The 15,777-nt window shown below is 40.5% G+C and overlaps 1 protein-coding gene across 2 annotated transcripts; it reads right to left on the bottom strand.

The window, feature by feature from the left end:
- Nucleotides 1–622: 622 nt before the first annotated feature.
- Nucleotides 623–14,702, bottom strand: ZNF131 (zinc finger protein 131). 2 transcript variants are annotated; one of them, XM_054398064.1, is made up of 7 exons: nucleotides 14,579–14,702; nucleotides 13,103–13,204; nucleotides 12,289–12,433; nucleotides 9,050–9,410; nucleotides 8,725–8,947; nucleotides 4,423–4,553; nucleotides 623–1,267 (listed from the first exon to the last, which is right to left on the bottom strand). In XM_054398064.1, the coding sequence occupies exons 1-7, from the start codon at nucleotides 14,700–14,702 to the stop codon at nucleotides 623–625; spliced, it is 1,731 nt and encodes a 576-aa protein (XP_054254039.1). The 2 variants fall into 2 exon arrangements, with proteins under 2 accessions (XP_054254039.1, XP_054254038.1); XM_054398063.1 differs by having other exon boundaries at nucleotides 8,725–9,410.
- Between the last annotated feature and the right edge of the window lie 1,075 nt (nucleotides 14,703–15,777).

Below are 15,777 nucleotides of genomic sequence, written 5' to 3'. Positions count from 1 at the left end.
ATAAAGCACTATAACATTTGCTACACTGCCTTTTACTGAACTAGTTCTGAATACCCTAGGAACTTAGTGGAATTTAACCAGTCAGTATTTTAAAAGGCACAGAATTTTTGTGCTCAGAGACTCCAGAACAACATTTTTCCCTAACCTGAAATTTAGAGACCACTGTTAGGATACAGCAGTGTGGTCCAAAAATTCACAGGTACCCAACTGCCGCTTACAACAATCCCCACTAAATTATACTGATTCTTCTGCCACAGACATCCTGCATATCTGTAACAAGTTTTCCTCTATTGCAAGAAGTAAAGAGGTGAAGTTACTCTTACATATACCCAGGGATGGGGTAAGAACCAAACAAGACATTAATTAGTAAAATCCTCAGAAAGCTGTCCACATTTATGGTAGTTTATATTCCATGGTATTACATGAATGGGAAAGTTATTTTTCTCATATGGACTAAGCTTAGTTTTGCATGAAAAGAGATAATTTTGGTCCACTTGACCATCTTCCATAGGACAGAGTATTGGAAAGGTGACCACTGACAGTTCAAAAACCAATGTAAAAGTTAACAAAAATATATAAATTTGGTATTCCATTCCTAAACCTGCAGTGTGGTTTATTTGTCCTAGTCATCCACTGTTTCATTCTGTGTGTCCACTAATTGAGCTTTCAAGTCTTCAGCTTGTTCATGATTTTCCTTATCTGCATCATCTATTTTTTTAGGTTCTTCTGCTTCTCCTTGATTAACACTTTCATATTCTACTTGTTCGAGGTCTGTTCCATCTATAAGTTCTGCCTGTACTTCTTCCATCTGTATTTGATTTACATGCTCAACACGTAACTGCTCCACATGAACTTCAGCACCTTGTTCAGTCTGAATGTGTTCAACTTCCAAGTAACTGATTTGCACCTGTTCTTGCAGTTCATCTATCTGTGTGCCTTTTACTTGATTGTCCTGTATGAGATCCTGGTGCATCTGTTCCACAGTTACCTGTGCAGGATCCACTTGTACCTGAATTACTGGTAGGACATGGACTTGTTCCACTTGTTCTATTATAGTCATTGATGTAACTGGTTCAGCTTCCACGGCAAGAGGCTCTTCTGCTATTACTCGTTCTTCAATACTGTGCCTTTCTTTGAGATGCCTTCTCAGCTCACTGCCTTGCATAAACCACAAATCACATAAGGTACAGTGGTTGGGTTTGTCACCGGTGTGTATTACCAAGTGATCTTTGAATTGATCCCAGCTGTTAAACACACTGTTACAAACCTGAAACAAAAGATACAGTACATTAAAGAGTGCCAACTGTTCCAGCTCTAAGTACTGCCTCCATTGCAGACACTATTTTCACAAGGCACACATTTAAACACCCCTTAACAGCAAGCAAATAGTTTCGAAACAGTGTTCCATCTTCTCATGATTTGCAGCAGCAGCATAGAAGAATCATGGAATATCTGACATGGACTAACTCAAGAACAGGCCTGTGCTGTGATGGTAAGTTATCTCCATTTTGCTGCTGAATACTGTCAAAAACAGGTTTGTGATGGTAATGCCATGCTGTTTTTCCTCCCAGGCTCAGATTTTAGCTAGAAGGTGCACATACACTTCTTAAAATACTAGCCTTATATATAAGCACTCCAAGTTACTTAGTCATACATAAAGGTAATGACTATTGGTAATGCCCGAGCACGTAATTATTGTTCTTGCTGCATGGAGCCTAATTCAGTACACAAGGCAGACACCGAAAAGCACCAGAAATGCTCATGAGAGAAGACAATTTTATTTTCCCCTCTTTGCTCAGTGAGCCAAGATTTCTTTATGGAACACTATGCAAATTTAGTTCTAAAGAGAGAAAAATTCAACAAAAATTTCTCCAAGAATTGCTGTAGTTTTTGTGGGCTGAAGAATCACCAATCCATAGTCATATTATCTGTGAAAGGATGCAATATCAATTTATCACAGAATCACCCAGGTTGGAAGAGACCTCCAAGATCATCAAGTCCAACCTATCACTCAACACCATCTAATCAACTAAACCATGGCACTAAGTTCCTTCATCCAGTCTTACTTTAAACACTTCCAGAGATGGTGACTCCACCACCTCCCTAGGCAGCCCATTCCAATGGCCAATCACTCATTCTGTGAAGAACTTCTTTGCAAGATTAAGCCTAAACTTCCCCTTGTACAGCTTGAGACTGCCCTCTTGTTCTGTTGCTGGTTGCCTGGGAGAAGAGACCAGTCCCCACCCTTCAGTTAGTTGTAGACAGCAATATGGTCTCCCCTGAGCCTCCTCTTCTCCAGGCTAAACAACCCCAGCTCCCCCAGCCTCTCCTCATAGGGCTTGTGCTCTACACCACTCACCAGCTTTGTTGTCCTTCTCTGGACATGCTCCAGCATCTCAACATCTTTCTTGAATTGAAGGGCCCAGAACTGGACACAGTACTCAAGGTTTGGCCTAACCAGTGCTGAGTCCAGGGGCAGAATGACTTCCCTGCTCCTGCTGGCCACACTATTCCTGATACAGACCAGGATGCCATTGGCCTTCTTGGCCACCTGGGCACTCTGCTGGCTCATGTTCAGCCTACTGTCAAACCCAGGTCCCTTTCTGCCTGGCTGCTCTCCAGCCACTCTGTCCCCTGTAGCACTGCATGGGGTTGTTGTGGCCAATGTGTAGAACCCAGCACTTAGCCTTGTTAAATCTCATCCCATTGGACTCTGCCCATCTGTCCTGCCTGTCAAGGTCCCTCTGCAGAGCCCTTCTACCCTCTCACAGATCAACACCTGCTCCCAGCTTGGTATCATCTTACTGATGATGGACTCAATCCCCTCATCCAGATCATCAGTAAAGATATTGAACAGGATGGGGCCCAGCACTGATCCCTGGGGGACACCACTAGTGACAGGCTGCCAGCTGGATGTGGCACCATTCACCACCACTCTCTGGGCACTGCCCTCCAGCCAGTTCCTAACCCAGCAGAGTGCTGCTGTCCAAGCCATGGGCTGCCAGCTTGGCCAGGAGTTTGCTATGGGGGATGGTGTCAAAGGCCTTGCTGATGTTCAGGTAGACTACATCCACAGCCTGCCCCACATCCACCAGGCTGGTCACCTGATCAGAGAAGGAGATCAGGTTGGTCAGGCAGGACCTGCCCCTCCTAAATCCATGCTGCCTGGTCCTGATCCTTTGGCCATCCTGTAGGTGCTGTGTGATTGCACTCAAGATGACCTGTTCCATAGTCTTGCCTGGCACTGAGGTCAGGCTGACAGGCCTGTAATTCCCTGGCTCCTCCTCCTGGTCCTTCTTGGGGATGGGTATCACATTGGCCTGTCTTTAGGAAGATAAAAGTTATGGCACAAAGCAATCAGACTGAAGGGCCACAAACCAGCACGTTCAATAGATGCATAAGGTGCGACTGTTATACAGCAATGCTCACCCTCAGAACAAACTTGTCTTTAAGAAAAAAGGTATGCTCCCAAGAATTAAATTCAGATTAGTATAACAACTAAATGATGCAACAGCATCAGTGAAACTTCTGATTAAATTATCTGATTAGCAGCACAAAACTTATCTCCTGCAGTCTTCAATGCTTTCTGAGATCATTCTCTGGTTTGGAAAAAAACCCAACATCCAGCAGTTTTCTTCATTACAACACCCAATTTAACCTCAAACCACAGTCACTCTGTGAACTGAATAGGGTGAAAGCCTTAAAGGTAGAAAGAGGGAGGAGAGGGTGGGGGGGGGAAAAAAAAAGGTTGCAAGAGGAAAAAAAAAAAAAAGAAAAACAAAGAGGTTGAGACTGTCACAACAGGGCAGCAAAATGGCTACTGAAAATGCTACAACCAACCTCAACTCTATTATTCAACTTTTCGGAACCAACTTTTAAAAGTTAAGTAAGATTTATCTGAACAGCTTTTAAAATGTCAGTTATGCGTAGTGATCAAGCACCCTAGCTATCCATCTACAGCATTTACATTTGCTTAAAAGACATTACAGATAGTTCTTGAAAGTTGGAATGACTTTCCAGACAAAGTCAGTATACTGGGTATCAAATGAAAGAACAAATAAAACAGGAAATAAAATAATACTTTGTATTTTGGGCTTCAGTGAAGCATGCTTGCAATTGGGAGCTCAGTGCATCAAGAATGTTGAAAAGGAAGCAGAAAGATCAGTAAAATGTAGGTGAAAACTTACCTACACATAAGAATTGCAAGCATGAAGCTCCGTATCAGTAACTCCATATTTTAAATGGAACTACTCAGATATAAGAATTTATTTGGATGTTGTGGTTGAATGTGATCCTTATATTTATTTTATGAAAAGTAGCTTTTTGAGACTTAAGCCCACCCTCAGTGACTTTTCTGCTTGGTACTCCCACATTGCCTCAGCACAGGAAGGAGCCTCAGACTCTGCTACTTCCATTACCCACCTGACATTCATACAGTTTCTTTCTTCCCTTTTTAGCTCCAGCTCCAGACTGACATGCTGTCAAGTGACATTTGAGTGTACTATTCCTTGCAAAACGTTCATGGCAGTTGGGACATTCAAATGGTTTTTCACCTGTTAAAAAAGATAGAGACTTGTAAGTGTATAAAACAAGCCAGTTTTCTGTCAAGTCTCTTACTTTCATGTAGGTTGATAAATACCCTCTAAAGATGTGGCCAGTTGTATTATTCTGCAGAAGAGGACCTGATGGAGCAGGTTCAGAGGAGGGCCACAAAAATGATTAGGGGATTGGAGCACCTCTGCTATGAGGACACACTGAGGGACCTGGAGTTATTCAGCCTGGAGGAGGCTCTGGGGAGACTTAATAGCAGCTTTCCAGTACCTAAGTGGGCCTACATGAAGGATGGAGAGAGATTGTTAATAAGGGCCTGCAGTGATAGGATGAGGGAAAATGGCTTCAAATTAGAGAAGAGCAGATTTAGATTGGGTGTTAGGAACAAGTTCTTTACTGCTGGTGGTGGAACACTGGAACAGATTGCCAAGGGAGGTGGTTGAGGACCCTTCCCTGCAGATATTCAAGGTGAGGCTCCATAGGGCTCTGGGCAGCCTGACCTAGTTGAGGATGTCCCTGCTTACTGCAGAGGGCATTGAATTAGATGACCTTTGGAGCTCCCTTCCAGCCCAGACCATTCTAAGGTTCTATGACACTACCTGCAAACTTCACATATGGAAATGGCAAAACCCTAATGTGGAGTCACAAGTATCACTTAGAAAAAACCAACCAACCAACCTAACAAACAATGTAACAATTACCAGTGCCTTTTAAGGTATACTTAGGTCTTTATGGAAATTAGATTACTATTCTGACAAAATATCTTAAAAAAATAGCAGATTTCTCTCTTTTAATCTGATAATATTTACAATTAAGGAATCAACACTAGTAAATATACAAAGTGACATGTTCAAAAAGGAAGTATTAAGGAAGTATTTAAATAATGCAAGGTTATCTTTTCAAGAACAGTAATAGCTTATGCTTGTGAGCTGAAACTGAGCTGCAGAAAAGGTTGGCATGGAATGACTACTCAATAAAAATGTACCAATATTAAAGCAAACAAACAACAACACCCCCTCCCTGAAATACAGTGATGAGAAAGCACAAAGGGACATACAAGCAAGATAACAGTTCCTTTCCATTTTGCCACTTCATTTCAAAGCTGGTACCAAACACAGAATTCTGCTAAGGATAACAGCAAGGGAGGCTGAAAACAGGTAGATTTCTATTTTTTTATGCATAGTACTATATTGTCATTACTGTCATCAAGTAGCAACAAAAACCAAGTGGTGTCTCTGTTTACTAATTTAATAATGCACAAATACAATGAAATTCAAGGAAATTAAAGTAAAATAAATTAGGAACAATGTGTTTCTTCTGAAATTCTGCAGGACTACTGACATCACTATCACTGCTGAAACAAGCAGCTTAATGAACTCCAAAACAGGCAATGGCCTTCTCTCGTGGAGTGACTACATTAGTGGACAAGATAAGATACTGGTGGATGAAAAGCTGGACACAAGCCAGCAATGTGCACTTGCAGACCAGAAGGTCAATTGGATCCTGGGCTGTATCAAAAGAAGTGTGGCCAACAGATTAAGGGAGATGATTTTGTCTTTCCACTCCACTCTCATGAGACCCCATCTGAAGTAATGTCCAGCTCTGGAGTCTGCAGTACTGGAAAGAAATGGATCTGCTTGAGTGGGTTCAGAGGAGGACCACAAAAACGATCAGAGGGCTGGAACACCTCAACACCTCTCCTACGAAGAAAGGCTGATAGTATTTGGGTTGTTCGGCCTGCAGAAGACAAGGCCCCAGGGGGAACTTATTATAGCCTTTCAGTACTTAATGGGGGGCTTATAAGAAAGATGGGGACAATCTTTCTGGCAGATCCTGTAGCAACAGGACAGGGTTAATGGTTTTAAACTAAGAGAACAGATACTAGCAGTAATAATGGGAAGAAATTTTTTTAGGTTGAGGGCAGTGAAGCATTGTCACAGGTTCCTTACAGAGGTGGTAGGTGCCTCATTCTTGGAAACATTCAAGACAAGGACAGGACTCTGAGCAACCTGCTTACCACAGCAGGGTTAGACTACATGACCTTTAAGGTCCCTTCCAACCCAAAGCATTCCTTGAGTCTATGAATATCGAAAGGCCAAAAGGCATTTGTGTTACTTCTTGCACAGTGCAGATCAACACTGTGACCTGGGCTGCACCACTCATAGCAGTGAAAGGAAAACACTGAAAGCATGCCAGCAATCTTCTCTCCTCTCTGTAAAACCATGCTGGCAAGCTGTGGGCTAAACAGGGTTTTCAGGGAAGGGCAGATTAATTTAGCTGCTTGGAGCACACAGTGACTCCTTAACTTACATCTTCACTCATGTGAGCACATACCAAGTGTGTGAAAAAAAATTAAACAAAACCAAAACAAACAAAAAAACAAACCAACCAAACAAAAACTATCTTTGAGAAATATCCAGCAGTCAACATTTCCAGTAAAATCAGAGGGAATCAAAGCTGTTTTGTGTCTCTTTCTGCTACGGAATATAAACATTCCAAAATAGAAAGAAGAGACAAGGATATTGAAAGCAGTAGTTCCATTCTAAGACTGATTTCTGTATAAGAAACTGGTGGGGGTTTTTGTGTGTGTGTGTAAGACAAACTAGTCATTGAAGTAAATAAGTACATATCATTTAAGTGCAGCCTTGAAGAATTTCTCTCCTGTATGTCATTTAAAAATCAGCAAGTGAAATCTCATCCATTCTCATAAAAGAGAAAAAAAGAGACAGTAACTAGATCTGACCAAACCCTCCTCCTCTTCAACAGTCATCTCTGGAACTTGTAATGTTTTCAGAGTTGCATGACATGCAAGAAATCTTGACGAATTGGTTGTTTGGGGTTTTAGATACTCAGAAGGTCCTTAAGGCACTGTACACATCAGTGAGAAAGACTTCACAGATCACCTTCCTTTCTTTTTTTGAGACAAAGGTAATAGCCATTGGTAATGTCAAATTCCCAAACCAAAACCAACTGCCAACACTGATTTGGTGTCTGTTTCTTTTCCAACTGCTACTTTCATGTTATTGTTGGTGTTGTAATTAAGCAGCAACAGGATCAAATACATTGTAGGACACTCTCTCCCAGGCCTTCAAATTTCATTTTAGCATTTAACCAGTGCTATACAGAATTCAGATCTTAGAAAGCCTTTGGCTGAATTGGATTTTTCTTACTGATCTTTGGAGACTGCAGTTAAACGGCAGAATCTGTTTTGACTTCCAGCTTAAGGCTTTTGAAAATGCTAAGTCATATGTAATTAGAGTCCATGCTTATATTCCAAGTATAAATGTGTACCAATATCTATTTAGAAAGTATTCTGTACCTCCTGTGTTAAGCTAAGTTGCTTTGTTTCCAGAACCCTTTGCTGCTATAGCGACCAATATACTCTGGTATCTGGGTTACTCTGTTCATATGCCTCAAACTTTTCTCTCAAAATATTTTTGTTATGTAGCTTGTATTGAGATTGCTCATAATGGAGAAACACTCCTGGCTGCATAGGGGATAAAGACTGTAAACACAACTTTTAAGGGGCTCTTGGGAATAGCCTGGACACAGTGTCATACTTCAATACTTAGCAGTCCTGTACAACAGTCCTAATAAAAGTAAACTGCATAAGCAATAGGTCTGCTGCTCTCCACTAAATTCTTACTGATTATTCATGACTGACACATGAAACAAAAACATCTGGAAGATCAGGACCACCTGTATTTTTCATTCAGTTATCTGTAAAATACTCAGTATCTGTTCAGATCATAGACTTTTCAGTGAGATGAAAAAAGCAGCATCTTAACCTCCCATAATATAAAGAAGGAGCACAAGTTAGAATTGTGATAACAAAAGCAGGTCCTCAGTTTGGCACTTCTGAAGTAACATACATGCCATAAAACATGACTTTGAAAACCTTTTTAAGATTTAATAGCCTTGAGAGATGCCTCATTTGTACTTTCTGGGTTTAGGTGCCTACTTTTAACCACCTCAATCCCACAAGTTTGTGTTGTTGGAAAATAAAACAAACAAACAAGGACAAACTAGCACTTCAGTTATAACTAGAATCCAATAATGCTAGCACCCAGGACTTGTGTTGTCTCCAGGAAATTCTTCATTTCCCCAAAAGATACAAAACCCCAAAATGCTAGAGCCAAGGCCACAAGGACAGGACTACAGCAGTACTCTTACCTGTGTGCTTCCGGAGGTGCTCTTTAAAATGTCCAAAATGGTCAAACTGCTTATCACAGTACTGGCATATATGTATTTTTTTACCAGGTCTTTGCTTCTTGCTGGCACCACCTTCATCAAGATGGTAACAGGTGAGATGCTGTTTCAAAGCACTCTCTCGTAGGTACCTTTTATTGCATATGTCACACTTGTAACTTTCAGTAGAATGTGCTTTCATGTGTTCCTTAAAATGGTAAAACAATTTAAATGAACGGTTACATTTCTCACAGTGGAATAAATTGTTCACGTGTGACAGCTGAAGTTCCACAATTTCAATACCTTCTACCTGTTTGCACGAGGGATCAGTTCCACTATCACCTTCTTTGATCTGGCATTTTCTCTCTCCCTGACGATACTTGCTGGTAATGTCTGCCAGAAGAGCCAAAGCAGATTCATCTGATGTACCCGTTGTCTGTATGTACTTTATGGATTGCTCTGCAGAAGCTACTTCTTCAAGTGTTTCGATGCTGTCATCTTCCACTTCAATCGTCCCTTCAGCAATCTCAACCTCAATTTCAACAGGCTCTGATTCCGCAGATGGCAGTGTTTCTGTGATAACATTAGAGGTTTCAGCTATCTTCCTCTTTTTTGGTTTATTTTTACCTTCTTCTTGATTCGATTCTAAGAGCGATGAATTTTCTTTGTTCCTGTAAAGCATTTGCATAAACATGCTTAAGATTTATAACATAACAATTCCTGCCTAATATTGAGCTTCTGCATCCTACACTCTGTTTCTCAAAGAAACTGAATCTGAACGATCATATAATCTGTATGTTAACAGAAGCTGATTTGTCCTTTATCTATATTCCTTAGGGCTGTAAAATAGCATGGTTAAACCTTTGACAAAAGTCTGTTGAAGTGTTTTAAATAGCTCTGCCTGAATGATAGAAAGCACCTATCTTCTTGATAGGCCAATTAACCTAAAGACCTAGGTCTGAGAAACTTGCACCATTCTGTATTTGGAAAGAAAACTTGCCCCATGAAAGGAGTTCTCTGCCTTGCCTATTCAGAAGTAAGATTCAAATTCTTCCTGAACTATTCACTTCTTAAGCTCCCATTTGCAATTGCCTGCAGGGCTTACAGCTTGCTAGAAAACACTACAGCTGTGACTTCACACAATGATTATTGTAACATCTTGTAGGAAAAGGAAACACACACTAACAACTGAGGAAAAAATAAAAGCCACTGGGATCCAGAAAGAATTCTAGTTTAACTTTCTGGTTTTAAACACAATCCTCAGCTCTGTTCCTGTTCTCCCTACATCATACACGCACAACCACCTTACTCCCAAATGTCAGGGACAGCATCCCATTTCAAACACAGAGCTGTGTGGACCAACGATTTCAAGTCACACCCTCAAATCACACAACATTTCTGTGCCAGGATTTTGCTACCGGCTGTCCGTTTCAAAAATGAGACTGAGGAGTAAGCCACACTTTTACCTTCCTTTGCAGCCTGATGACTCCTTTCATGTAATACACTCCCCATCACTTGCACATTTTCTACTAACAGGAAAGATAAGGCTTTGCTTTGTATTTGCAAGTTATATGTAAGAGATGTGTGGCTAATGATCTAATGCAGGATACAGATTATTCCACCTTTCTGTATTCAGACACAGGAAGACAGAGCAGCTGAACTTACAGTTTCATCTAACCCATCTTTCTGATGTCTAGATGACAGTTACTTTGCATACTACTGCAAGGAGCTCCAAGATCACATACCCAAAGAATAATCTTCTCATTGAAGAGGAAGCTAATGTCCTTGACCAGACTGTATGAAACTTGAATGAGGATATACACATACAACATAACCGCATTTTAGGAAGTAACACCTGGTTGTTTTCTTTCTAGCCTAGGTTACAGGACGTGCAACTCTGATCGACTACACAAACAGTTATATAATCATCTCTACATCAGCTGAATTTTTTGAGGCTTACACCTTTCAGTCAAAGCTCTGACTGAGGCACTGTATTGCGATTTGTCCTTCTCTTACTGTTGGGGAGAAAACAGAGACTGGTAATGGTACTCTAGTTTGTCTAACCAAAAAAAAAAAAACCAACACAAATTAAGATGATCTGAAGAGTTCAACAGCTCTACTGGTGTACACTAGTTGAAGGTGAGACAGATTAGAACATACTTTTTCAGTTTTCAGCTTCTTTTAAGTTCTTCATGCAGACAGCTAAGGTCTGCTTTCTTCCCTGAATGAATTAAATTTTTGGTGGTACCACACTTAGGGGAAAGGGTGTTTGCTGAAGGGTAGGACTCGAAATGTATAATCCTGTGTCTTTCCTATTAAAAAAAATAAAATTACATACTTAGTTCTACTGCCAATCCACAGAATAACACATGATAATTTAATTCACAAATAGATGTTGATGTTGAAACCCAAGTTTCTAGTGTATCATCTCATGGAGACAGTCTTTAAAAAATGTTAGCAGCTACTAGAGAAACTTGGAGACAACGCCACTCTCCTTGGTTAATGTGTCCATGCGGAGATAAAAAGGAAGTAGAAGTGTTCCCTTAGCAGGTCGAGAAGAGAAAGCAAGAATACTCATAATGCTGGGAGAATTTGTCACTCCTCCCTCTGCCTCATGCTGGTAGCAGCACAAGGAAAAAGAAAGTGACAGCACTCTGTGAAAGGGAATTAAGGGGAAGAAAAAAAATCACTTGCTTGTCTGAGGACAGAATACAGCCCCTTGGTACTGGATAAAAGGTGTCATGCCAACACTTGATTAAGTATTGATACTGTATAAAACTGATTATAACAGTTGTGTTCATTCAGGAAGTTTGAGAAGTTACTTTTGCCACAAGAAATTAAGATTACTGCTTATCCTCTCAGAATAGCAGAAAGCTGCATGAAATTAAAACACTAGCACAAGCTCGTTACTGTGGTCTAAGCATCTGAGGCATCCTGTCAGTCAGGTTTGGGCAGTCAGATAGCAGAGATCTGGTAGTATTTGTTACCACAAAGTCACAGCTCTACAGTGCCTGCAACATTTACCAGCCATGTCACTTGTTATTGAATTTCAATGCAAAGAATGTGACATTCATTTTCCAGACTGTATAATTCTGACCCATTCTTTAGAGCAGAAAAGTATAGGGTCCCACACAAGTTTAGGAGGTACCAGGATAAGAAATAGCACTGGATGTGGGCAGTAGGGCCTGGAGTGGGTAATTAGGGCCTGGCGGTCGGAAGATGTCGCGCTGTACGGAAAGATAAGACACCTCTCCACCTCTCCAGATAGCCAATAGCACTAACCTTTGATGTAAGCAGACGGAAGCTACGTTGTAAACCTAAGCTATATAATGCGGTGTTGCATACCAATAAACGCCATTTGCCATCCACCACATTGGTGTCAGTGGGCTAATGACCCAAGCAACCTGCAATTGGTCGTCGTGCTGTGCCTGAACCAGGTCACCGTTGCCGTGAGAAAGGCAACAACTGGAAAAATATTCACAGCCAGCTCTTGTAAAAGGATTATCGTGACCCTACATTTCAATGTTGGGAAGAGGCTTATATTCTTACCTGATTTCAAGTGCTTTGATTGCTTCTAACATCTGTAGATATTCAGCTGCTTTCCAAACATCATTTGCTTCTTCCTCACCTTGAACCATTAGTTTTGCTGTATAGGTGAATTCAATTAGGTGACGAAATGCTATGTTACTTACACCTGTATGTGGGCAAGAAAAAACCCAACATTTTCTTTTAGCAGTTCCTCATTCTCAATCTATCTGATAAACCTTGCACATTGGCCTGCTCACAGTACTGTAGATGCGCATTTCATAAAGATGACATGGCGGACTCATGGTGGAATAAAAAAGTCTACTAGGGAAACATTTCAATCCGGAATTAGTACAGAGTTATGCCATGACAAATATAAAGGGAAGAAAAGATGGATAAGCAATCTCCATGTCTATCTTGTTCTTGCATCTCAGCCAAGGCATCTGCCACTAACTATCACTGGTAACCTTTTTCATCTGACCAGAATGGCTGTTGTCACTCTGCTACCCCTAAAATTATAGAGAGTATGCCTGACCTCCATTAGCCATGTATTGGGAGGGGGGAAGAATAAAAAGTGGTAAAAAAAGAACATGTGTAGGACCCCAAAAGATTTAATTCAAGATTGTTCAATTTTTCTTCAGGGAAGGTTTTTGTTTGGTTGGTTGGTTTTTTTATTTCTAGTGATGGTAGATGCCTCAGAACAACTCAAGAGCTGAGATCTAAAAAAGCTAATCGATATGATCAAGCATGTACATATGCTTGTACCAAGGACACTAAGTTCATTTCCAGCTTGGGCTCACAAACTCTGAAGATTTTCAATTTGCACAGATCAGATTACCTTCGATCTCCACCAAAGGCTCCTGAGTGAAATCTTGGAAGAATTTGTAGAAGAACTGGCTACAGGCTGCAAGAACAGCCTTATGAGCTTTGAAATGGTGACCTACCAAGAGAAACAAAAACACTTGTTTAGGATAACAGCTTCCTCAGTCATAATGCACAGTTAAGCGCAGATATAGAAAAGAGACCAATCAGTCTACAAATCTGTTCCAGCAGCATATAGTCACTTAGTATGTCTCCTTGTCACATAGACAGTACTGCAGTGAGCCTCTCCCACCTCATGCAGATGCCACTACCATGCTGAAGCTCTGCAACCCAGTCAGTTGGAGGACTCATTTGTTTCTCTTTTCAGATACTTAACTTATGGGAAATTTGTATATGTATTTTCCTGTAGGCGTTGGTCTTAGCTTCTGAGTTTTATGCAGGTTCTCCTTGCTTTTTGTTGCTCTTACAGACTGATGTATTTTATCACAACTTTTGCCAGCATAAACACTACTGAACAGAAGTGGTTCTGCTCTATTTTCCAGACTATCTACTCCACATCATTGTGTTACTCTCTCCCCAGCACATGAATGAACACTCATAAGGCTCCATGGGACAGAGAAGTGATATGGATTAGAACTACAGTGATGCACACAAAACCAGCTGTGAGCTCAACAAATGGATTTGGTATCACCAGAGCAGGAACAAGTTTTCTGAAAGTTGCTGTGAGTTAAACTACAGCAATTCCTGAAAAGTAATCTTTTATTAATTTCCTTTTAAATTTACTTTACTCTTTTCTTTCAAGTGAGTTCTTGATACCCTTTTAAAGATCAGGTGGTACTCCTTTAGTTAAGTCTGTCCTCATGGACACTGTTTATCTTCCCTGAAGTCCTCATTTGTTTTAAGACATGCTTGGGATAAGAAGCAATCTTAGATGATCTATCAGATACCACATTTTCTAAGGACATAATATGCACTTGCATCTCTGTCATCCTTTTAAACTAATATTTATGTCCTTATAACACACATAAAAAGAAAAATGACTGTTTCTACCCTATTTTAGCCATATACTAAAGTAGTAGGCAGATACCAGAGAAAGCAGATCTTATTTCAAGGTGGTGTTTTGGGTTTTTTTTGTACAGTATTTGTACAAGTTCTCAGCATGCAAAGAGCCTGCTCAAGTTAGAGAAAAAATACCTTAACAACCTTTTGGAAATCCTCACACAACACATTAAATATAGCAAAGCAGTTTCTAAGTGGGCTTCTGTTTAATAATATTTAGCCCCTTGTCTGGAAAAGAAGCAAAATTAGAAATCACTGCTGGTGACTGCTCAACCTGAGATTTTAAATGAAACTGCAAGTAACTTGCACACTGGTACAGAACCAACAATTCGTTAGCAGCCCAATTTGACAGCTGACCCGTGTCAAATGAAAAAGCTCCCAAGCACATCTTTCAGAATTCTGTATACCAACTGCTTCTCAGGCCTGTACATACCATCAACAATCAGTGTGATATCTGTAAACTGGTCCTGCTCACGTTGTTCATTCAGTCTATCCAAAATAACTTTGTAATGTTCAGGGAACTCCTGGATGTATTCCATCGTTTCTTCTGCTTCCATGGCAAAAGAACCAGTCTGCAAAATACGTGTTATGAGAGTAAGAACAGTGTCACTCAGTAAATCCTATACACAAGCAGTTTGTTATATAAACATGAACTAACCAGCACTTTCCAGGGTCTAGAAAACCAATAGCCACACTAGACAGTCTTGGTAACAGGTTTATCTGATTTTAGCTAATAGGCAGGAAATGGCAGGGTTAATGTGGAACATTGCCTTACTTATATATATGAAAAAACACTCAAAGTTGGTAAGTATATTTCTTTATTCTACAGATGCTGCAAGGACCCACCCCCTCAAAGCAAATACATGGGATACAGCAAATACAGCTCCTGCAGTGATACAACATCTCCACAGATAACCATTAAGCAGCACCACAACAGCACAATGTCAGAATCTTTATACAGCCACTTCTCAGAATTCCACCAATCGCCTGGGTGGAAGAGCAGATTTCTTATCTAAATAACATTTTGCACCTAGTGAACATAAGATGTTTACTTCCTTTAAATAAGGATGTAATAAAGCAGCATTTCTCAGCTTCTGAGCGCAGAGGAGTTGCCAGAGATTTTGTCACACCCAAGAGAGTCATATTAACCCAGCCTACTTCCACTTCACTCCTTGCAAGGTGAAATACTCTTTGTCAACCTTTCAAAGGAGACATATGCTTCTAATCTGATGGCTCTTCCTCCCTTCCTTATACACTAAACATTGCAGGGTTCTCAAACCTGAAGAGGTTACAGTGCAACTCTGCCTGTGGATGAGCGACAGATGTTAGTCTACTGGTTATGCAAAAGAACTTCTGGAAAGAATCCAAGCATTTCAATGAAAGCATTTCACAAATTAACTCCAGCCAAAATGACTTTAGATATATGCATCAGCACTCACCTTCAACTCCTACATTTTTACAGCTTACACTGACAATGCCACACAAAAAAGCAAAGACATCTCTGAATCACTTTCACACAGAAACACTGTTTCTTTACACAGTCTAACTCACTTTGAAGAACACTTGGTTTCTGAATAAGTTTTAAAGGAATTTGAGACATATACTTCACTATACTGTCAGTATGGAGAAAAG

The sequence above is a fragment of the Indicator indicator genome, chromosome Z (genome assembly GCF_027791375.1).
Source record: "Indicator indicator isolate 239-I01 chromosome Z, UM_Iind_1.1, whole genome shotgun sequence".
Lineage (NCBI taxonomy): Eukaryota > Metazoa > Chordata > Aves > Piciformes > Indicatoridae > Indicator > Indicator indicator.
The sequence above is the reverse complement of the archived record's forward strand: the minus strand, read 5'-3'. Positions and strand labels throughout refer to the sequence as shown.

Excerpts from the sequence above, each read along its gene's own strand:
- ZNF131 (XM_054398063.1), bottom strand. The coding sequence starts at position 14,702 with ATGGAAGCAGAAGAAACGATGGAATACATCCAGGAGTTCCCTGAACAT. Across the intron at positions 9,411-12,288 it reads ATCAAAGCACTTGAAATCAG|GAACAAAGAAAATTCATCGC; the intron begins GTAAGAATATAA and ends AATGCTTTACAG. Across the intron at positions 1,268-4,422 it reads AGAAACTGTATGAATGTCAG|GTTTGTAACAGTGTGTTTAA; the intron begins GTGGGTAATGGA and ends CTTTTGTTTCAG.